This window comes from Mauremys mutica, chromosome 1 (assembly GCF_020497125.1).
Source record: "Mauremys mutica isolate MM-2020 ecotype Southern chromosome 1, ASM2049712v1, whole genome shotgun sequence".
Classification (NCBI taxonomy): domain Eukaryota; kingdom Metazoa; phylum Chordata; order Testudines; family Geoemydidae; genus Mauremys; species Mauremys mutica.
The window spans coordinates 217,726,869-217,751,191 of NC_059072.1; the positions used below are offsets into that span (position 1 = coordinate 217,726,869).

The window sequence follows — 24,323 nt, forward strand, 5'->3', positions numbered from 1 at the left end:
ATTGTTTCTGGCAAAGGGAATGGACTAGCTCAGGGGTACTCAAACTCGATTGCATTGTGACCCCCTTCTGACAACAAACATTACTACATGACCCCAGATGGCGGGACAAAAGCCTAAGCCCACCTGAGCTCCGCCGATCCGCGTGTGGGGGCCAAAGCCTGAGCCCCACCACTTTGGGCGGGGGGAGGGTGAGGCAAAAGGGGTCCTGTAACCTAAGCCCTGCCACCCAGGTCTGAAGCTCTCGGGCTTCGGCCCCGGGCGGTGGGGCTTGGGCTTCAGTCCTGGGCCCCAGCAAGTCTAAGCCAGCCTTGGCGATCCCATTAAAATGGGATCATGACCCACTTTGGGGTCCCAACCCACAGTTTGAGAACCGCTGGACTAGATAACCAGAAAGGCATTTTTCATATCTAACTTCTGTGATATGATGAAAATTAAGGAGAAAATTAATTACATTGTTACAAATTTGCCTTTTCTGTGTGCCTGTTGTAGAGGGTCAAATATGAAATTCTTATATCTAGTGAAGTTTTCCTTCATTGTCTTTCCACTGCAGTAACACAACATGCCTGGCCATTTATTCTCCGAGGCATGTAGTAATACATGGCCACTATTATAAGCAAATAAATAGGTCATGGACCAGGTATTTGGAAAACTGGATAAGGACTCTTGAGTCAACAATGATCTGAAATGCTGGGCAGGTGCAAAATATATGATGTCTTGGGGTTGTCAAAAATTTTAACACCTACAGAGTTACAGATCAATTCTATAGGGGCTTCTGGATAACCTAAAATTGGATAATATGCATTTGGAAAATTGGTGTTTACTCATAATAAATAACTTGAACTTATACAGTACTGCATGCAAAACATACAACCTCTTAAGCCCGAGATATTGATAGACAAAGGGATGTTTGCCCACAACTATACCCATGAATGTCCATTAAGTTGGATAAGAACCATGGGTGTAACTGAAGGCTGTCTTACCCAAGGCTTATATTTTTTCAGAAACACAAAGCATGCACTTATATTTCCTTAACAAATTATTCCTTTTATCTGAAAACAGGAATTATTTTCAAGAGGTTCATTCCCAGTTTACACTGCTCTTTAGATCAAATCAGTTACTGAGACAACAGGTGGAGAGCACCGCTTACAACAAGCAACTCCCTTTCAATCTTTTCCAATGCTCATCTAATCAATAGAACAATAGCTTACAAAGTTTCCTTCTTGTGCAGCACAGACAATGAACTCTTTATTAAATGGATTACAATATTCCCTATAGCACATAATTAACTGAAATTAGTCTGATTGAGAAAGCACAGTTACTTATGGCTCGTTCACAAAGAGAAGAAAATCAGGTTTATACAGAATATTCATCTTTCCAAAGGTGCACATTAGGTCTTCCCCTCCCCAGATTTTTGTGATGATTATTTCCTCATTACACTGATCCCCATTGGAATCAAAAGCATTGATCTTTGGAAAGTGGGGGTTAAAGTGAATACTTGTGTTAACTGGTGATATAGTTCATACGATAATCTTAGAAATGTAGGACTGGAAAATACCTTAATAAGTCATCTGCACCGAGGCAGGATTAATACATTATTAGACCATCTCTGACAGGTGTTTGTCTAACCTGTCCTTAAAAAACCTCCGATGACTGAGATTCCACAACTTCCCTAGGTAATTTGTCCCGGTGCTTAACCACCCTTACATTTTGGAAGTTTTTCCGAACGTCTAACTTAAATCTCCCTTGCTGCAATTTAAATCCAATACTTCTTGTCCATTATGTCTTCTCCAATTTGTCCACAACTTTCCCAAGTGTGGTGCTCAGAACTTGACATAGTACTCCAGCATAGTACTGTGATTTTTCCTGCCACAAGGATATTAAATTTAATTATATTATGGTCACTATTACCAAGTGTTCCAGCTATATGCACCTCTTGGACCAGATCCTGAGCTCCACTTAGGACTAAATCAAGAATTGCCTCTCCTCTGGTGCATTCCAGGACCAGCTGCTCCAAGAAGCAGTCATTTAAGGTGTCAAGAAACTTTATCTTTGCATCCCGTCCTGAGGAGACATGTACCCAGTCAACATAGGGATAATTTAAATTAATTAAATTAAATTGATACAAGAACTAGGGGTCACCAAATGAAATTAATAGGCAGCAGGTTTAAAACAAATAAAAGGAAGTTCTTCTTCACGCAGCGCACAGTCAACTTGTGGAACTCCTTACCTGAGGAGGTTGTGAAGGCTAGGACTATAACAATGTTTAAAAGGGGACTGGATAAATTCATGGTGGCTAAGTCCATAAATGGCTATTAGCCAGGATGGGTAAGAATGGTGTCCCTAGCCTCTGTTCGTCAGAGGCTGGAGATGGATGGCAGGAGAGAGATCACTTGATCATTGCCTGTTAGGTTCACTCCCTCAGGGGCACCTGGCATTGGCCACTGTCGGTAGACAGATACTGGGCTAGATGGACCTTTGGTCTGACCCGGTACGGCCTTTCTTATGTTCTTATGTTCTTAAATCCCCCCCTTATTATTATTGAGTTTTTTATTTTAATAGCCTCTCTAATCTGCCTGAGCATTTCACAGTCACTATCACCATCCTGGTCAGGTGGTTGGTAACATATCCCTACTGCTATATTCTTATTATTGGAGCATGGAATTTCTATCCATAGAGATTCTATGGTTTAGTCTGATTCATTTACGATTTTTACTACATTTGATTCTACACTTTCTTTCACATATAATGCCACTCCCCCACCAGCACGACCTGTTCTGTCCTTCCAATATATTTTGTACCCTGGTATTACTGTATCTCATTGATTATCCTCATTCCACCAAGTTTCTGTGATGCCTATTATATCAATAGCCTCATTTAATACGAGGCACTCTAGTTCATCTTATTATTTAGACTTCTAGCATTGGTATATAAGCACTTTAAAAACTTGTCTCCTGTCTGCCATTACATGATATAACGGAATGAGAATCTTTTTTATTTGACTGTTTCTGATCAGACCCTGCGTGTATTTTATCATTTTCCATTCTCTTGTTCTCACTAGGACATAGAGATTCTCTATTAATAGATCCTCCCCTAAGGGATGTCTGAACCATGTGCTTCTCTGCACCTGTTGGCTTTCCCCCAGCCCATAGTTTAAAAACTGCTCTAAGATCTTTTTAATTTGAAGTGCCAGCAATCTGCTTCCATTTTGGTTTAGGTGGAGCCCATCCTTCCTGTTTAGGCTCCCCCTTTCCCCAAAGTTTCCACAGTTCCGAATAAATCTAACCCCCTCCTCCCTACACCATCGTCTCAACCACGCAGTGAGACTCTGCAGTTCTGCTTGTCTAACTGGCCCTGTGTGTGGAACTGGGAGCATCTTTCATAAGTGCAATACTTTACATTTGTCTTTGTTGACTTTCATCCTATTTGTTTCAGACCATTTCTCCAGTTTGTCAATATCATTGTGAATTCTATTCCTGTCCTCCAAAGTGCTTGCAACCCCTCTCAGCTTGGTACTGGCTGCAAACTTTACAAGTATACTCTCTAGGCCACTATCCAAATCACGTATGACAATATTGAATAGAACCAGACCCAGGACAGACCCCTGTGGGAACCTACTCTATATGCCCTTCCAGCTTGATTGTAGTTGAGTAGGCTTTCCTGAGCAGTTATGCACCCACCTTAGAGTAGGTTTGTCTAGGCTGTATTTCCCTAGTTTATCAGAAGGTATCACTTGCTAAGTCGAGATACATGACATCTACTGTGGGGGTTCTCAAACTGGGGGTCGGGACCCCTCAGGGGGTCGTGAGATTATTGCATGGGGGGCTGTGAGCTGTCAGCCTCCACCCCAAACCCCGCTTTGCATCCAGCATTTATAATGGTGTTAAATATATTAAAAACGTTTTTAATTTTTGGGGGGGGTCACACTCAGATGCTTGCTATTTAAAAGGCGTCACCAGTACAAAAGTTTGAGAACCACTGATCTACTGCTTCCCCCCAATCCACAAGGCTTGTTACCCTGTCAAAGGAGGCTATTAGGTTGGTTTGACATGATTGATTCTTGACAAATCCATGCTGACTGTTACTTATAACCTTATCATCTAGGCGCTTACAAATTGATGGATGATTTGCTCCATTATCATTCTGGGTACTGAAGTTAAGCTGAGGGGTCTACAGTTGGGGATCTCTTCTGTCCTCCACAAGTTCTCAAAAATAAGTGCTATTGGCTCAGAGATCTCTTCAGCCAGTTCTTTAAGTATTCTAGGATGTATTTTGTCAGGTCCTGCTAACTTGAAGATATGTAAATTGTCTAAATAATTCTGAATTTGTGCTTTCTCTATTTTAGCCTCAGATCCTAGCCCATTTACACCGATGTTCATTAGGTTAGTCTCCTGATCACTACTAACCTCTTTGGTGAAAACTGAAACAAAAAAGGCATTGAACATATTTAATAATATGGCAGAAGGTGAGTTTGTGGAAGACATAATTGTTTAAGAAGACTGATGGTATGCAAACAACACAATAGGAAGATGAAATAGGTATATAAAATACATAAGTCCAGATTTACCCAAACCTGGTGAAAGGTAGTGAAATTTCAACTTCCTGTGCCAAGTTGATTGACCTTTTTGTGATGGTGGGGGTATGCCACCCCCTACCCTTTCCTTCCTCAAGGTGTCTACTGGGGGATAGCATCTTTAAATCTCACCCAGTGTGTTATAGGAGCTCTGCTGGCAGAGGCTACTGAGCCTAGTACCCACTTCCCAGCTCTGCTGTCCTCTGTACCTCATAGTGCAGGGGAGGTTGCACCCGTTTACCCCCTTCCTCAAGGAAGCTGGCCTAGAGCCTGAAGTTAATTTAGCACTGGGAATGCAAAAAATGAAGATTGGCATAAGCAGAGGCATTTCCATCATATAATTCCCCGTTGATGCCAGTGTAACACCCTATATGTATGCGCCCCATGGGCCCCCTCCTTTGGGAATTCCCCCCAGCCTTGCCTTTCCCTTAGGGAAGTCCCACCCCTGCCCGGCCCCATACCACTCCCCCGGGGAAGAGCCCCGCGGGCCTCTCCCGCAGAGGGATTGGGGGAAACTGTGCGGGGACTCTCGGGTGCGAAACTGCCTGTCTGTCAACACGTGGCCTCAGGGCTCCGGTTCCGCGCGGCGCTGGAGTCAAAGGTCCCTTCGCAAACTTGCGGATTTAACAAGCGCTGCGCTGCGCGGGGCCCCTCCCGGCGCCTGCGGGCAGAGGCAGGCGGCAGCGTCCGGCGCTCCCGGGGAGAGGCGCGGGGCAGCTCAGCCCCTCGCCCCGCCGGAAAGGGGAGGCGGGAGGAGCGGGTGTATGTGGCGTCTCCCCTCCCACCCACACACCTGAGAGCAGCGCGGGGAGCGGTCCGCGAGCAAGGCCGGAGACTACAGCCCTGAAGCCAGAGGCGACCCGGAGCCGGCAGCTCGCAGGCTCCCTCTAGCCACCGCAGCTGCAGCAGAGGAGGCGAGCGAGAGCAGCAGCAGGATTTTTTTTTCTCTCTCTCTCTCTTTTTCAGCCAGTAATGAGCGGCTGCCCCCTGGCACGGCCGAGGCACAGCGCGGCTGCACACACGGTATAAATAGGCGAGGGGACAAGCGGCGGGAGCTCCCCGGCTGGCTCAGCCCAGCAGGCAGGAGGGGACCCTCCCCCCCCGGCGCCATGGCGTGCGTGGCCGGCTGCCGCTGCTGCACGGAGCGCAGGAGGCAGAGCAGCATCCTCTACAGCATCCTCAGGAGCGAGGAGCGGCCGGAGGCAGCGCAGCAGCCGCCGCAGGCGCCCCCGGGGCCGGGCTGCTCGTGCGGCTCGCGGCGGCGGCGCGTGGCCCTGCGCAGCCCGCAGGTGGCGGGCAAGGCGGCCTCGGCCGTGCTGGTGAAGACCCTGCGCTTCGTGAAGAGCGTGCCCTGCTTCCAGGAGCTGCCGCTGGACGAGCAGCTGGTGCTGGTGCGCAGCTGCTGGGCTCCCCTGCTGGTGCTGGGGCTGGCCCAGGAGCGGGTGCACTTCGAGACGGTGGAGACCGCGGAGCCCAGCATGCTGCAGCGGATATTGACCGACCGGCGGCAGGAGCAGCAAGGGCCGCAGCACCCCCAGAGCAGCAGCCCGCAGCTGCCCTCGGCCGGCGAGATCCAGGCCATCAAAGGCTTCCTGGCCAAGTGCTGGAGCCTGGACATCAGCACCAAGGAGTACGCCTACCTCAAGGGGGCTGTGCTCTTCAACCCGGGTGAGTAACCGGGGGTGCTGCTGCCGCCGCCGCCGCCTTGGGGAAGGGGATTCCCCCTTCAGCTGCACCTCCTGGGCATTCCCCCATTTGAGCCCTTGCCGGGGGGGGGGGGTAGAAAAGAGAGCGGGAGGCAAGGGGAAACTTTTGAAAGGTGGAGCTTTTTTCTTTCTTTTTTCCTCTTGAAGGGGGCTTTGCATTACATGCATTCCGCGGAAGGAAAGGGAGGCTAGACCTGCCGCCTGCCCAGGTTTCCCCAGGATTGGCTCTTTTTGGAGAAAGCTGTCCAGGGCTGTCCCATTTTATGGGCTCAGATCAGCCTGGGGTCCTGGTTTTTTTCCTACCTCAGAGGTGGCAACCCTAGAAGAGTGGCAGATTATCTTTTTTCCCTTACTGGTCCAACCTCCCAATAATTAGAAAACTTTGGCCTAAACTACACTAGAAAATGAGGTTGGTTTAACTACATCACTCCAGCGTGTGAAAAATCCACACCTCTGAGCAGCATAGACCATAAACCAACCTAAGTCCCTGTGATTCTTCTACCTAGCTAGGGCATCTCAGGGAAGTGGATTAACTACAGCAACAGGGGAACCCCTCCTATGAGCAAAGGTAGGGTCTACATTGAAGCAGCTGTGCTGCTTTAGCATTTTAAGTGTAGACAAGCCCTTTGCATGCTTGGGGAGAGGGGAAGAATAGGAGGTGGTGCTGTGGGGTCCTTTTCAGGTAGAGAGCGCTTTGTCCAGTTTAGAGTCTGAAAGCCACTGGTACTAAATGACCTGTCTCATGTCGTGGGCAGTATACATTTATTTCTCTTTCAGCCTAGTAAAAAAAATCTCTCCTCTTTCCTGTTCGTCTAGGCATTTGATGGGGGGGTCTTTCCAGTTACAATTCATACATGACTAATAACTAGCTAGAGTGCTTTTTATTTTTTGTTAAATAATTGCCTCTGAGGATTACACTACCTGTCCACTTTCTTGGTTACAAAAGATTAATCTATAGAGGTTGGTTAGTGATAGTAATAGACTGTATTTTTCTTTCTGAACTTGCAACTTTGCAAATTCAACTGCCGCACCACAAGCCATACAGTAAGCATTATGGTTTGGTTTCTTAAAATAATCACATGGTAATTCATAACTGTGGTTAAGAAAACTTAATGGATCAAAGTGTGGTTGATAAGGTTTTCAAAATAAAAAATGAACAAATCTCAAGATTTAGAAACAGAATCTGGTTAGATTAAATGAGGAAAGCTTGTATATATGTATGCATAGTTTGTTTAAAAAGCAATATTTTTATATAATCTCACAATAAAGTGAGATGTTTGTTAGCAGTTGATTTTTATTTTTAAAACCCTACCTGAAATAGAATCGCTTGTTGTGCTCAGATATACTACTGGAATGTTTTAATTAATATTGTCAAATTTAGACCAAGAGAAAAGGTACTGAACTTGCAAACAACTCCACTCCCCTATTTTGTTTTCTTTCTAACTAAACATCCTATCACATCTTGGAGTTAACTTGCTTATCTGCAATCTGGCGCTCGTTCCAATGTAGCTGTCAGCAGGACACATTAATATGAATAGAGCATTTCCTAGTGGTCAACAAGTTATTAGCAAACGTGTTCCTTTTATTATCTTTACTATTTACATGGCATATTTGGCACCTTGAAGATCGTTACTAGTAACAGTCTGTACTGGTTGTCCATATTTTATCACCTACAAACTATATATTTTTAAAAAATATGAGTATTGGAAAATATTGTTGCAATCTAAATTTGTTGTTGCATAACTAAGATTAGCACTGCATGTCCAGAACAGCAATGTGGTGAGATTTTGGATTGCACTGGTAAAATCTGTGCATATCTACGTGCACGTTGGATATAATAAAATCTCTAGCTGAATCATTTTAATGCAGAAAGGTAATTGCATTTGGCTTGTTCCTCATCTAAGAAACTTAATATTGATGTTTATGAGTTACCAATTAGCTGGCATGCTGCAGGATGGCCAACTTCCATGAGTTGTTTTATAGATTAAAAACTTTGTAAACGGACATTTAGTTTCCTGTTTTTCTTTCAGATCTGCCAGGGCTGCAGTGTGTACAGTATATCCAGGGACTGCAGAGGGAAGCACAGCAAGCTCTAAATGAACATGTCAGACTGATTCATCGAGGGGACCAGGCCAGATTTGCCAAGCTGAATGTTGTTCTTTCCTTGCTGAGATCCATTAATGCTAACGTAATTGCTGAACTATTCTTTAAGCCCATCATTGGAACAGTGAACATGGATGACATGCTGCTGGAGATGCTTTGTGCAAAGTTATAAAGGCATGTATACAAATAAATCCACTACTAAGGAATTCCTAGGGCAGAATAGTGTAAAGTACTGTAAATAAACTAACTTATTCTTTTTACATAGATAGTATTTTTGTATTCAATAATAAAATATTCAAGTTCTGACATTTAATTTTTATTAAACTTATTGTTTTCAGAATAGGATGTACAGCCATGAAAATATATGCCTTTTAAACCATTAATGAAGAGTTTTAGTTTCCAACGTGAGATGAATATTCTCTGTCTTTGAATGAAGGTCACACTGATCTGTGTTATGTTTTCAAAATGAGCAACCCCCACTTTTCCCCAAAGCATTGTTGTTTTACGTTTTAAGACATTTATTTGGAAAGCCAAAAACAGGATAAAAGAGCGAAATTACTTTGCACATTTCAGTTACATTAAAAAAGATACCTTAGTCACAGCAGTCTTTATAGTTGAACTATGGGACTTGTCCATAACCACTGAAGTCAGTAAAGTCTTTCTGTTGACTTTATCAGACTTTGGATCAGGTCTATTGAATAGTTAAGAGACCCATTTACCTACAGGCTTGTGTACATTGGGAAATTGACCAGAATAGCTATTGCATCATATATTATTCTGCAATAGTTATTCTGGAATAGCTCCTTGTGTGGACACTATATTGTGAAATAGTCACTTTATTCTGGAATAATTAGTATGGTTCCAAAACAGAGTAATTATTCTGGACAAAAATCACTGTTCATTACCATAAAAATTACTCCATAATAGCTATTGCAGTCAATTTTTCCATGTAGACAAGCCCTTAGATAATGTGTTGCAAACATTTCAAAATTGATTAAGAGGAATTCAAATACTTCCAAAGCCTGTGGCAAAATATTAAATTTAACATATGTTGGACTTTGGGAAAAAGATCTATGGCCTGGTCTACATTGGGGGTGCGTGGGGGAGGGGGGGTTTGATTCAAGTTGAGCAACTTGAGCTACCTGAATAATGTAGCTTAAGTCGATGTACTTAGATCGACTTACTTTTGTGTCTTCACCACGGTGAGTTGACTGCTGCCGCTCCCCTGTCGACTCCGCCTGTGCCTCTTGCCAAGATGGAGTACAGGAGTCGATGGGAGAGCACTCAGGGATCAATTTATCGCGTCTAGTCTAGACATGATAAAGCGATCCCTGCTGGACCAATCACTGCCCGCCGATCTGGATGGTACTGAAGATATACCCTCGGTCTTCTAAACAAAGCAAACTCTTTACAAAGCCCCAAGAACTATTGGTAGACCACAGTTGATTTGTTTCCCCCACTAGGCATTTGCTATAAAAACTAGAATTCAGTGGGCCAAATTCTGATCTTGGTTCCACCTGTGGAAACATAAAATTACTCCACTGAAAGTATGGAGTTACTCTGGATTTACCTCACTGTTACTGCAATCAGAATCTGGTCCACTGTGCTTAGTAACCTATACATGTCTCACTTAGGTTTTAAATTCATTTTCCTTATCTGCTTGTCTTAGCATATTGACTGTGCCCTCAACATTCTTTTTGTTCCTTTTCTGCTAGTTTGTTTATATTATCAAGGACAAATCAAAGTCAGAAAATGGGGGGAAAAAAAAAAAGACTTGTTAGATCATGTAGTCCACCTTTCTGCTAATGTGAATAGTTCCCTATAGCAGATCATTCCTGTTCTCTGATCTCACCCAGTCCCAGCCCTCTGCAGAAAAAATTTAAAAGGCATATAACATTAAGGCCCCATTCCACGCTAGGACAATAACCCACTGTTGACAATGGCTGCCTACAATAAGTTCTCCTGGCCATTGAAAATGGGTTAGTTTTAATGTAGAGAGGGGAGCGAGGAAACAAGAGAACCATTTTCAACAGGGCAAGTATGATAATTATCAAAGACCATGTTGAAGGCAGTTTTGGCCAATCTATATTATTAGCGAGGCACTTCCAATTCCTGCTGAAGAGGAGAGCTGGCATGGTCAGAGGAAACATGTTGGTGACAGTCATTATTGGCAGTGGATCATTTTTCTAGTTATAATGTTAGTTTTCTTACAGATTTTTTTTGAGCTAAATACTATTTTACTAGCAAGATTTAATGACAAAGCTAACTATAATGAGGGGGTTACAATTTAAAAACTAATGCTCAAATTGTATTTCTTACAAAATGGAATTAAAAGAGACGAGGTGGGGGAGGTAATATCTTCTATTGGACCAACTTCTGTTGGTGAAAGCAACAAGCTTTCAAGCTATGCAGACCTGAAGAAACGTTCTGTGTAGCTCAAATCTTGTCTCTTTCACCAACAGAAGTTGGTCCAATAAAAGATATTACCTCACCCGCCTTGTTTCTCTAATATCCTGGGACCAACACGGCTAAAACAACACTGCAAACAAAAAAGGTAAATTAAAACATATCATGAAATGATTTTTTTTTCACCTTTAAGTGGTTTGGGTTGGGGCTTATATTGCTTCTGTTACTGTGGGCTTTCTATTTATTAAAAGGAACTCTTTCAACAAAAATAATGGTCTTGTTGGTGATTAGCCCTCACACAGCCATTCAAGGAAGATCCCATCCTATACCCACTTAGAGCTGGCTTTGTAAGGGGTGGCCGTTAGAGCTGGTTGCACTGAAAAGGGCCTCTTTAGATTGGTTTAAAATTTTCTGTTTTTCTAACAAAATTGGGAAAGAAAAACATGTTTTTGTTTTTCCTTCTCCTTGCCCTGCCAATTCTCTCCTGCTTTTCCAGTAGCAAGTGGGGGGAAAAAAGGAAGAAAATTGAGCCGAAGTGCTTCAATCTAAGCAAAGCCAATCACTGATGGAATTGAAACTTTATGTAATAACTTCTCCTAATGCCATGTGTTTTGTAAAACCTCTTTAAACCATAATGGTGTTCCTAGCTTTCATGAAAGTTATTTTGGGAGTGGAGGTGGGGGGGCAGCTCAGAGTCTTTGCTAACCCCAACCTCGGTACATCCTATTTAAGGGCCAGGGATAATCACAGCCCCCGTGCCCAGAGAACGGCAGGGACTGTTCTCTGCATTCCCCTACTGGGGCATAAATTGTCCTAAAGATGGTAGGGCGGAGGGGACAGTGTAGTAAAGGCCCCGTATCCCAACCAGCAGAGTTGGCCAGGAGGAGCAGTCTGCATCATAGACGCTGACTCTGTGGCTGGAGCACTCACGGAAAAACAAACCAAAAAAAAGTGGGTGCTCAGCACCCATCCAGCCACAGCTGTTTGGCAGCTCAGAGAAGGGCTTATGAGAGGGCAGAGAGCAGCGGCCTCAGGGAGGGGGTGGAGCAGGGGTGAGAGGAGGCAGAGCCAGAGCGGGACCTTGGGGGAGGGGGGCGGGGCCTTGTGCCAGAGCTGGGATGGAGCACCCCCCTCGGGGAAAAGTAAAACACCACCTATGGTCTGCATCCAAATGGATTATTATTTGTAGTATTATTACTGGAGTGCCAATGATCTCCAATCATGGACCAGGACCCCATTGTGCTAGGTGCTGTACAAACACAGAACAAAAAGTTCCTCCCCAAAAGAGTGATAGCATAGCTTGCACGCTACAGAGCTTTGGCAGGGGCTGTGTCTCCTTAGAGACAATCTCCTCTGGAGCTTCCTCAGGAGAGAGGTTGCTCTGCACCACTTAGTCCTGGCCTGTGTCTTAAAGGCACAGTCAGGTTTTAAGTTCCTAAGATAAACTGACAGCTAAATAGACCAACAACAATTCTGTAAAATAGTTTGTATGAACATAGAATAATTGGCTGAGTTTTCAAAGGCCTAATGCTCAAATTGCTGGAATTTCCCTGTGTCTGTTTGTATGTTCTATGGTAACTTTTGAATGCTGTATCTGATCAACAGGGCCGGCTCCAGACCCCAGCGCGCCAAGCGCGCGCGTGGGGTGGCATTTTGCCAGCAGGGCAGCAGGCGGCTCTGGCGGACCTTCCGCAGTCATGCCTGCGGGAGGTCCACTGGAGCCGCGGGACCAGCAGACCTCCTGCAGGCATAACTGCGGAGGGTTCGCTGGTCCCGCGGCTCGGGCGGACCTCCCGCAGGCACGCCTGCGGATGCTCCACCGGAGCCACGGAACCAGCGTGCCCTCCGCAGGCATGTCTGCAAGAGGTCCCCCGGAGCCGCGGGACCAGCGACCGGCAGCGCGCCCCCTGCGGCGTGCCGCCCTGCTTGGGGCGGCCAAATTCCTAGAGCCGCCCCTGCTGATCAATTCCAAAAAATATCAGGGAACATTCTAGACATCAGTGGGAAGAATGCTATAAATTTTGGGGAGGAATCGGGAAATGAGAGGCACAGGTTGCCCTTTCCTGTGGTTAGCAGATCCACAGTTTGAAGTGCCTCTCCCATTGTCTATAGATCAAAGAACTGGCTGAAGGCAGCCATTAACACCTTTCAGCATAACAATTCCCTTAGCTCATCTCTGCCCATCTTCTCAATAGAGTTTAACCTGTTGACACCTTGAATGACATCTTCTAGACAGAGAACAGTAAAGGTGGGGGGAGTGCATGCAGCCCCTAGCATGGGGGAATGGGGCACACAGGATCCCTGGCAGGAAGGCAATAGGGGGAACCTGATAGAGGGATGGGGGAGATTGGGGACACACAGAGCCTCCAGCTTGGGGGGCAAAAGGGAGAATAGAGGTCAGAGCCCCTGGGAGGGAGGGAAGAGGGAACGTGGGTACACATAGAAACCTTGGTATGGGGGAGGGGAGCACAGAATCCCTGGCAGAGGGAAGATTAGGGGACTCTGGTATGGAAGGGAATGGGGTGCACACAGAGTCCCTGCCATAGTGATGTGAGTAAGAGTCCCTGATATAGGGGAGGCAGAAATGGAAAGGCACATAGAACTCCTGTTGGGAGGGGCAGATTGCAGGACCCTGGTATGGGGAGGAAGGAGGTGAGGGAGGAACACAGAGCCCCTTCCATGGGGGTAGAAAATGGGGAACCCTGGCATATGGTAGATAGGGAAGGAGGGCACACAGAGCCCCTGCGGTGGAAAGTAGTGGGGAGAGTCAGCCATTAGCCTGAGAGATTGAGTGGGAGTTGTAGGCAGTCCCTGAATCAGAGGGGGGTCGGAGAATGGCATACAGGGACCTTGGAAGGTGTGGGGAAGGAAATGGAGGAATGCAAGGAGATCCTGGTGGGTGCAATGTGCTCTGTCTGTAGAAGCTGTGAAGTGTGCGACCCTCAAGTTGGTTTCCAAGGAAGCCCTATAAGCCAACACCTTAGAAAATTGCATGAGAGATATGTGCATGCACACTAAATGGAAACATTTAAAATGTTTCTTGCATTTATGAAAATATGACATGGCAATTTTTTTCTCCTTCACAGATTCGTCTTTTTTTTTTTTAAATGCTCTATTAAATCACTTCACTCCTTGCACAAAGAGCTTCTGTTTCCTTGTAAAGGACCAAGGCCAGTCACTTAGACAGGTATCAAAGGAACAAATGCTGTCCCCAGTTCACAAGCCTATGGCGAGTAACCAGGCTGTATGCTAGAATTTTGACAGACCTGAACACTCCATGGACACTACTGCAGCCCCAACACTGCCTACCCTTCTGTGTAGTGTGCCCTCTTCACAGGGACGGTGGGGAGGGAACAGAGAAGCATGTGACTAGAGGCACCACATAGTAGCAATCCCTATGGCATGATGGTAGAACTGCTGACCAGCAGGTGGTGACTGAGTGCAGAAGCCCACCAGAATGCTTCCCATTTAAGGGCTATGGAACTTAAACATCCTGAGTTCAAAATCACTTCATTTTACAGAATACAGGGTGAGCATAACATGAGAACAGGCCTTCTAGCTACTATTTTCTGCTCTAGCTGCAAGTGGCAGAGGAGACCTGTTGGCAGCCTAGAGGGAATTATAATAGCTGGGTCTCATGGTCATAGGGAAATGTTTCCTGTCACTTTTGAGGGAGTGGCAGCGGGATCGGGGGGAAAGACATTTTTGCACCACAGACTGACACATGACTTTCTGTAGAAAGGGCTGGGTCAGCAATAATACAATGTTTCCTAACGCAGCTCACTACTTCCAACTGAACCTCTTCTGTGAGAATACAATGAATGAGCCTTCTCATAACAGCATCCTGCACTCAGACAGACATCTACCTTACAGTAGGAATGAATCAACTCTGATGCATCCAGAAGCAATATTATAGAAACACCTGTCCAGGGCAGAGTCTAAGCCAAGTAAAAGGGCTATACCGTTAGATGTGTTGGAGATGAGCCTACTAAAAGACTTCACAAATTATATTTCAGTGTCCACATAGGCAGAGCATAGTTAATGTGTTGGTGTGGTTTTATTTTTGATTGATTGTTTGTTTTTTACAAAAAAAACTGTCGATTTTTTTTGGGAGAAGCTAGGCTCCCAAAAGAATGGCCTTTTTTATTTGTTTGGGTTTTTTTAATTATTCATGTTGTCTTGTTGACTTCATTGGGGCTATATATGTCAGATCCACAGGATTGGGCTCACAACATGTATCTAAACAGTGTTCAGACATTTTGATAAAAACAGTTTCAATGACAACACACCATTCTAATGCTAAACAATGTGGCAAAACATTGTGGGATTTTGGGGGAAACATCATCTTCTGGGCATTACAAGGATACAATCTCGTCCTTGGATATGCTTGTACTGCTCTGAAGAGCAGCTCTAGAAAAAACAAAACAAAAAAAAAACCCCAAACCCACAACAGGCTTAATTATATGGAGTGTTAGAATAATTGGAGTTGGGATACCTTTTCTAGAATGCTCCCAAAGGAACCAATATAGAAGATATTAGTTAACATTCTAATATACATATTGACATTATTCCCAGGCACATTTAAATGAATCCATTATTCTCTCCCTAACACTGGTGCCCTGAGTGCTGCTCTCCTCATAAGCACATTTTCCCAGAGCTCCCATATTTCAGACATTTCAAACTGAAAGCAGCTTTTCCACAAATTTCATTTAGCAATCCTCATGGTGACAGTCCCTGCTAGATAAAGTCACTGCTGTCCATTTTGCCCAGTAATAGCTATTGCCACCTACATCAACCTAGACACCCAGCATTTCTAGCCAGGAGTGCAATGCTAGCAATAGTGAGTTTTTAATCACAAAGTGCCACTCAGCAGGGGTTTCTCTTGGGAGATACCCTTTCCTCTGAAGAGATTTGAGAAAATAAAAATCAAAAGAAACCTCATATTTTCAGTGAACCTGGTTAAGAATGTTTCTTATAGATAAGAATTAAATGGTATTTACTCTTAATCTTCTGTTTTCTAGTTTAATGTATAACCTTTGTTCAGCTAATCTTTCCAATAGCTTATTTTAAACTTTTTTTTTTTTTGGCAGCAGTTTGCTCTTACAAATAAACTATGGACACACAACACCAACTGAGCAATATCTATTTTGCACCGAAAGAAGAGGCCATGCAAATAAAGTGTGTATTTTCTGAAAGGAGTGTGTGTAGCGCATTGAATCTGTTATAAGTTGTCATTCATTTTTGTCTGTTTAAAGACAGAAGTACTTCCTCTAGTGCAGTGCTTCTCAAAGTCAGGCTGCCGCTTGTTTAGAGAAAGCCCCTGGTGGGCCGGGCCGGTTTGTTTACCTGCTGCGTCCGCAGGTTCGGCCGATCGCGGCTCCCACTGGCCACGGTTTCGCTGCTCCAGGCCAATGGGAGCTGTGGGAAGCGGCGAACCGCAGCTAGTGGGAGCCACAATCGGCCGAACCTGCGGACACGGCAAGTAAACAAACCGGCCCGGCCCGCCAGGAGCTTTCCCTGCACAAGTGGCGGATCGGCTTTGAGAAGCACTGCTCTAGTGGACATTCTAACATTATAGTAAACATTAAAAAACGTTCAGAAAGCCATTCAGTTATTTAGCAATCTTTCACCAAGAAAAACAAAAAGATAATAATTGAGAGATGCATATAAATACTATAACAAGCCTTTTTAAAATTTGGAGAGACATTGTTAGATCAGTGAAGTACATACTGCCTCCAGCTTTGTTACACGATCAAAATTAAGCATTGTGCATTTATGATGCATACAAGATAGATTCAAAGAGTCAAAACCACTAGAGAAGCGCTAAACTGTAGATTAACTTTGACTTAAATGTCCTTAAACAAACTAGACTACTGTGGACATGAGGCGATAAGTATTTGTCCATACGGTCCAGCTTAACACCACAAAATAAGTAAAGGGCCAAATTTACTGCTGGTATAAGTGCATCTCTGTTAAAGTCAATAGAATTGTAACTGCTTATGCCAGCAATGGATGTGATCCAGAATCTTTTATACATACACACCATGGTATAGTCTTGTATGTATACAATACATATATATACACACACACTCTCTCTCTCTCATATAAATGTATATACAATACAAGCACACATTCATTAAAGTCTGTGCATGGTTACATTATCAATGTATTACAACACTAAATCCAGGCTCAACTTTAAAAAAATCCGCTTTTTTGCTGTTATGTTATCATTTACTATTTTGTCTCATACACTGTAGTGCATATCTGTATATATATCCTCCCCCTGTTCTTCAAAAAAGTTGTGGTCTCTCTCTCTCTCTCTCTCTCACACACACACACACACACACACACACACACACACACACACGCTGATGTGTACAAGATAAAACAGCAAATTATAGCAGCATAATACAGATTTTTAACAAGTTAACTCTGGAATTAGTGTAATAGTAATAACAAAACCCAATAAGATTAGCTGTATGGTTTGTGAGGTTGGAGGCTCTCTGCTGGAGAAGGAAAACTACTCCAGAAAGAGAACAAGCTAGCCAACACAATGCTGAGTCCATGCAGGCCTGCCAAAGGCACAGGAGTCCAAGCAGCAACATGCCTTGCTGGCGACAGAGAGGAACCTAGACAATCAATTATATATGAACATAAACCCACAATGGAGGTTTTTAAGAACAGGCTGGACAAATGCCCATCAGGGATGCTCTTGACTTGCTTGGTCCTGCCTCAACACAAGGGGGATGGACTAGAGGGGGACCTCTTGTCCCTTCCAGCCCTAGATTTCTATGATTCAATGATTACTAACAAGGGCAGCCAGCTTATCTCAGCATACTAAACTAATACAGCTGACCTCATACCTTTATTAGACAGATATGCAATGGAAGTTGTTAAAAAGCAATAAAAGGCATCACTAAAAATCGCTAAACCACTCTGAGTAGAGACAGATATTCAGACGGGAAACTTTTACTCTTAGGGGAGACTGATGACAGCTTTCATCCCAGGATCAGGCCCACAATTCCATTTCTCCATTTAGCCTCAAGGTTTTTCAGACCACAACTCTCTCACAATTATCTTCAGTAGGTTTATATATTTGTAATTAAATAGAACTTTGTTAACAATTTTGTTGATGATGCATAAGGAGAAAGACTTCAACGTAGTCCACTCCTTCTTAGTTGTATTGGTTTTTCAGGATTATTAGGAGTAAAAACTTATTACTTTCTCAGAAGTGAGCAATATGACTGAATACCCTTAGGGAGCAAATCTGTTCAGTAAGAAAATGCCATTTTTACCTTGAATAGAGCCGCACACTTTCATAACCAATCGTTGCAGAGTGGAACTGCATTTACATTACAGGCCAGATCTTTATCAGTGGTTAATGGTTGCCATTAGTGTCAATGGAGCTATCAGGGCCGCCCCAGGCCCCGGGCCCCACAGGGGCCCCCACAAGAATATAGTATTCTATAGTACTGCAACTTTTTTTTTTTTTATGGAAGGGGCCCTCAAAATTGCTTTGCCCCAGGCCCCCTGAATCCTCTGGGCGGCCCTGGGAGTTATGTCAATTTACAGCCACTGGAGGTTTTGTCCTTTTTTCTATCATTGGGATAAATTAAATTTAAATAATTTTGTTCCTCTATCACTTTGTCAAGCATCAACTACATCCAATTTTATGTTAAAAAAAGAAAACAATGGAAAACAGAGTAAAAGTAGAGATGACAGAAGCGATAGTAATTCTGCCTCTGGAAAGGTACCCAAGACTGAAATGAGAATTAGAACAAATTTGTGGAAGAATTCATTTTTTCTCTTCTTGACAAGCTAGTAGTAGTTTTCTTGAAAAGGGGGAAGCCACCATTTTTATTTCTTCCAAAGAACACCATTTGATATAGCCCAATTTTAAGACTGAAGTTTGATTGTAAAATATGTGCTGGAAAAAACTAACAAACAAGACATTTGTGAGGAACAGAGCACTGGTTAACAAATATGTATATTAATTATCACTCTAAATGCATACCCAGAGCCACAGTGAAATGAATGCAGTGAAAGCTTTCAATGGAGTGGAATAGATGCTCCCAGCAGTGATGTTCACAATATCTGTATTAAGCCTCAACTATGTTAGTTTAACCCATTTTTTATACACACACCCATTGACCTAAAACCACTTGCTTACTTCAAACTACAAAGCAGTACACAGTGAGTATGCTTCATCTCTCCCTTGCATTAATTTTTTACATCTAGATCCCTTCACCCAGTGTAGAAAAAGGTTCACAAATAAATAAATGGCACTACACATTCTATTTCACTAGAGGCTGATCATGCCATCCTTACACACAGAAAATGCTCACTGATTCCAGAAAAAGGAAATGATGTTCATCACTGTCCAAGTAGGGACTCATGCTGATTGGAAGATCCCAATCTATTCTATTGTCCCTGTTGGCCACCAAACCTCAATTAAATAAGGTAAAAATTAAGCACAGAAAAACCCAAATGACTTTGGATTTACCAGAGATAGCCTTGCCAGAGCAAGTGCACCACAACGTGTAAAATACCTAGGAGTGACGGTACCTAGGAAATAAAACATATGGCTGTGATTATAAATACTCATGGCAAATAAACTTAGATTTGATGAGGTGGAATGGTATGACTGGGAGGAGCAAATGGTGAAATAATTAACATACTGTGTCATGGGCTGTTTTTTTTCCCAAGCTTCTCCTTGCATTTTGTATCATCCTGTCTCAAGGAAAACAAAAAACAAAAACAAAACCCAAAAAAACCAAAACAGTCTCCAGGTGTTCCTTTGGTATGTGATGATATGAGGGAAATTAATGCTCAAATAAACAGAACTGTTGACATGACAATTTTTTTAAACATAGCTATTAAAAGCGAAGGTGAAAAATACCAAAAAAATGAAGTAATGTTGCATAGGTGTGACAGTCTATTGTAGGTTATGAATTCCAGTATATGTACATACTGTTTTTCCGTGGATATAACTTTTATAATCCATGTTTCCCATTGGATCCATTTTTTTTCTTAAATAGCTCAAGTTTATCTTTTACAAGCAATAAGACAATTTCATTTCTCTTAATACTTTTATTCTGGTTAACTACATTCCTCTAGGCAGTCATTGCTTTTGCAGCCATAGTGCAATGAACTGTGCTTATTGACTGAAGTCACAAACATTCTAAACAGCTCTATTTGTTTAATTTGGCAAATCAGAATATTTCCCCTAATACCACTGTAGTAGAATTTGTTGGGAGGAGAAATCCTCAAAATAACTCCAGCATCAATTTTTTCAAGGGCATTTTTGACACTTGAAAAATATAAAATCTTGACCAGAAAAACAATTAAGAATACCCTTTAGGGAAGATGCGTGAACTATTGCGTGTGGGCAAGATGACTGAATAGGTATTTTCAATGTCTAATTGCTATAATTCTATGAAGTGTATTATGTAAGCAATTCATTACAATATCAGCAAGTACCATTGTCTCTTTATGTATGAACTTCTTTTAATGGCTGATTTTAATGTAGCTTTTACATTTCCTTTAAAAAAAGGAAAGTGCCAAGCACCTTTCTACCATATCAGTTCAAGTGGAATTAGTATTCAGAGAAGAATATCAAAGCAGCTAGTCTCTTTTGTTTGCAACATGCACAACAAAGAATGCCTTACATCAGAAGTTAAACACTATAATTACTGCAGACCATTTACTTCACAAATAGCATGATCTTTTATATATTAGGAATATTGCAAGATTATGAACAGCACCAGGAGAGATAAAAGCAGATGATGATGGATGTTTTAGAGGCTGGCAGAATCTGCAACACAGCAGGTCTCTTCTCCCCACATTTATCCTGCAATACTTTGTCAAAGGCAGCTCTCATATGTGCTGAAGAGACCCTGGGCGTTTCAAGTCTTGGAAACGCACAGTGATGCCATCACAAGTTCATCACACTCACGTAATAAAAAGCATTCTGAACATTTTTTTTTGTCATGGAAGCTCTGTGAAAAATAGAGATTGCTGCTTGTGTTTTTCCAGAGGCCCCCACAGCTCCTTCTTACAGGGATCCTGGGCCTTACTGTAATCTCAGCCCTGCCTCCAATAACAGACTGCCATTTCCTCTGCAGAATAATTAACATCATTAAGATACTTAAGTTGCAGAACCACTAACTGTGGTGCATAACCTATCGCTTAAATTAGCCTCTGTACCAGATGATTGGAAGGTAGATAACATAACGTCTGTGTTTAAAAAAGCTTCAGAGGTGATCCTAGCAATTACACGCTAGTAAGTCTAACTTCAGTACAAGCCAAACTGGTTGAAACTATAGTAAAGAACAGAATTCTCAGACACATGTAAGAATACGGTTTGTTGGGGAAGAGTCAACACGCCTTTTGTAAAAAGAAATCCTGCCTCACCAATCTATTTGAATTCCTTGAGAGAGTCAACAAACGTGGACAAGGTTGATCCAGTGGATCCAGTGTACATTGACTTTCAGTTAGCCTTTGACAAGGTCCCTCACTGAACGCTCTTAAGCAAAGTAAGTAGTCATGGGATAACAGGGAAGATCCTCTCATGGACCAGTAACTGATTAAAAAGCCGGAAACAAAGGGTAGGAATAAAAGGTCAGTTTTCACAATGAAGAGAGGTAAATAGCGGGGTCCCCTAAGCATCTACACTGAGACCTGTGCTGTTCAGTATATTCATAAATTATCTGGAAAAGGGGGTGAACAGTGAGGTGGCAACATTTGCAGATGTGATACAAAATTACTCAAGAAAGTTAAAGTCCAAACCTGACTGCAAAGAGTTACAAAGTAGGTGACTGGGCATAAAAGTGGGTGACTGGGCAACAAAATGGTAGATGAACTTCAGTGTTGATGAGTGCAAAGTAATGCACATGGGAAAAAATAATCCCAATTTGAATTTTGTCAAGAACAAATCATGTCAAACCAACTGAATAGCTTTCTTTGACAGGGCAAGAAGCCTTGTGGATGGGGAGAAAGCAGTAGACGTGTTATATCTTGACATTAGTAAGGCTTTTGATACTCTCTATCATGACCTTCTCATAAACAAACTAGGGAAATATAGCCTAGATAGAGCTATTATAAGGTGGGTGCATAAGAGGTTGGAAAACCATTCCCAGAGAGTAGTTATCAGTGGTTCACTGTCAAACTGAAAGGGCATAATGAATGGGGTTCCCCAGGGATCAGTTCTGGGTCTGGTTCTGTTCAATATCTTCATCAATGATTTAGATAATGGCATAGATAGAAACTTATAAATTTTGCAGAACTGGAGCATTATAGGAGATGATTGTTATCCTCCTGAAAGCCAGCAAGATGACAATATCTTTTAAAGAAGCATTTGTTAGACCCTTGATTAAGGAACCTCTCTCACCACAGATAATCTTTCCAATTATCACCCCATCTATACATTTTGGGGGTAGACTGGGACTACTCAAGCAACATCTGATTAAAAATTAATTGTGTGCATTCATAAACATCTGATACATAAAGCATGAGTCTTACTGCTTCCATGCTATTTGGTATGGTTATTGTTAGCTACTGGGATTACATATTATGCAATTTGTCTTCTCCGAATGCAGTGTCAAGTGGAAAACTAACTGTGGTTTAACTGAAGTCATAAACTATGACCACAATCTAATTCCAGAATGAAAACGGTGGACCAGCAATACAGACTGACTACCAATATAGAGCTAGAGCTTTAGCTGGTTTAAATCAGCACAGCTCCGTTGATTTCAATAACTTTTAAAAGGCAGGAGAAATGGATTTCAATGGAGTTTTATCAGTTCTTTTTCATAGATTCATAAATTCCAAGGCCAGAAGGAACCATTGTGATCACCTAGCTTGACCTCCTGTATAACACAGGCCATAGACTTTCCCCCCAAATAATTCCTATAGCACGTCTTTTATAAAAACATCCAATCTTGATTTACAAACTGTCAGTGATGGAGAATCCACCACATCCTCACCACGATCATCAAGCACGCATAGTGAACTGAGGACTATTGCACCAGTCAGAGTGACCAAGGTTGTGGCATCACACCAGTCATTGTGTAGTGAAGTTCCCAAACCTGGCTCAATCCTGTGAATCCCTGAATCTCTGGGGCAGCCCCACAGGTTGCACCAGATCAGGTCAGTGTGTATATCTCTTCACTCATCAATACAGAGTTTGAGACCACAGTATACTGGAGTCTTTTTGTCCATCCTGGCAACATGGCCAAAGACCTTGCAATGCCACTTTTGAATATAATGAGTGATTGAAGGAAGGCCAGGTCTCTTTGAGACTGACATTTTGCACAAAGTGAAACCACTTCATGCTCAGGAATCGGTGCTGACAGCAGATATGAATTGCCTCTAGCCATTCCAAGTCTGCCTGTATGAGAATCCACAATGACCCTTAGTAAATTGTTCCAAGAGTTAATTACGGCTGTTAAAAATTTACCCCTTATTGTCAGTCTTTGTCTGACCCATAATGTGACTGATAGATTTTTGCACAGGAGTCACAGCACATCAAGAGCACTCCATTCTCCAGGACGTTCCAGAGTACATTACATTCGCTTTTCAGCTTTAGTGCAATGTCGCAATATAACATCACTCAGTAAAACTCTCCTTGATATCTGAAGAGCTTAACACAATCTCCCCAAAGTGGCAAATGTGTTACCAATGGATCTAATATTCCAGACTGCAAGGTAATGTTAAACCCAATTACCAAGGCATGCTGTCAGCACCTGAAAACAGCATTTTTTTTTATTATGCCGCAGAGCAGCCATCTTAATTCCCCTTCACATCATTGTCTAGTGGGTTCCACAGCAGCTTCAGAGAATGGTGTGGTTTAGGTCAAATTGTCATCTTTTGCATTCACCTTCACAGCATGCTGAAAATGCTTACAATTATGACGCAGCCTGACTCTTTATAGTTGAGGTCATAGTCAGTTTAGAGATAAACTCTAAATAAACTCTGTTTCATCTCTAAATCTGGCTTGACCTGAATTTCAGTAGCCTGGACAATTTGTAGTAATCACACACACTATCACACCAATCTGAAAGCCACATACTTTTAGATTACTCCTAGCAAATGTTTAATAAGGAAGCTCTGGCATTGTGCCATTACCACTAACTTACAAATAGCAACAGCTATTCTATAGCAACAACATTAAGCAGTGCTAACTTATCTAACTGGAAAATTCCAGAGGAAAATCAAGCAGGAAGAATATATTATAACTGCTTGCACTGGAATTTAGTCAAGCCATTAGGGCTACCACTCCTCCTACTAAAAATCATACCATGGAATTTTCAATTGGTAAGGAACTGGATTTCACCTCTCCTCTTTAAGGTAAGCCCTCTAGCAGCATACAGTGTCCCCAACCACAATGTAAGGGTATTCGTTCAGTAGTGGCCCAGAGGGAAGAGAGCTAACTCATGAGTCACCAGCACCAAATGCTGGAATGACACCTGGACATTTCTGAGGCCTTTCACCCAAACTCCAAGCAGCCCTATCCCTGTGCAGCTTGAAAGCTCTGCTGT

At 42.9% G+C, this 24,323-nt stretch overlaps 1 protein-coding gene across 1 annotated transcript; it reads left to right on the plus strand.

The window, feature by feature from the left end:
• The first annotated feature begins 5,085 nt into the window (after positions 1-5,085).
• NR0B1 (nuclear receptor subfamily 0 group B member 1) lies at positions 5,086-11,378 on the plus strand. Its single transcript, XM_045004420.1, has 2 exons — positions 5,086-6,238; positions 8,307-11,378. Exons 1-2 carry the CDS (start codon positions 5,680-5,682, stop codon positions 8,549-8,551), a joined length of 804 nt encoding a protein of 267 aa, XP_044860355.1. The 5' UTR covers positions 5,086-5,679; the 3' UTR covers positions 8,552-11,378.
• Positions 11,379-24,323: the final 12,945 nt, after the last annotated feature.

Excerpts from the sequence above, each read along its gene's own strand:
- NR0B1 (XM_045004420.1), top strand. The coding sequence starts at position 5,680 with ATGGCGTGCGTGGCCGGCTGCCGCTGCTGCACGGAGCGCAGGAGGCAG. Across the intron at positions 6,239-8,306 it reads GGCTGTGCTCTTCAACCCGG|ATCTGCCAGGGCTGCAGTGT; the intron begins GTGAGTAACCGG and ends TTTTTCTTTCAG.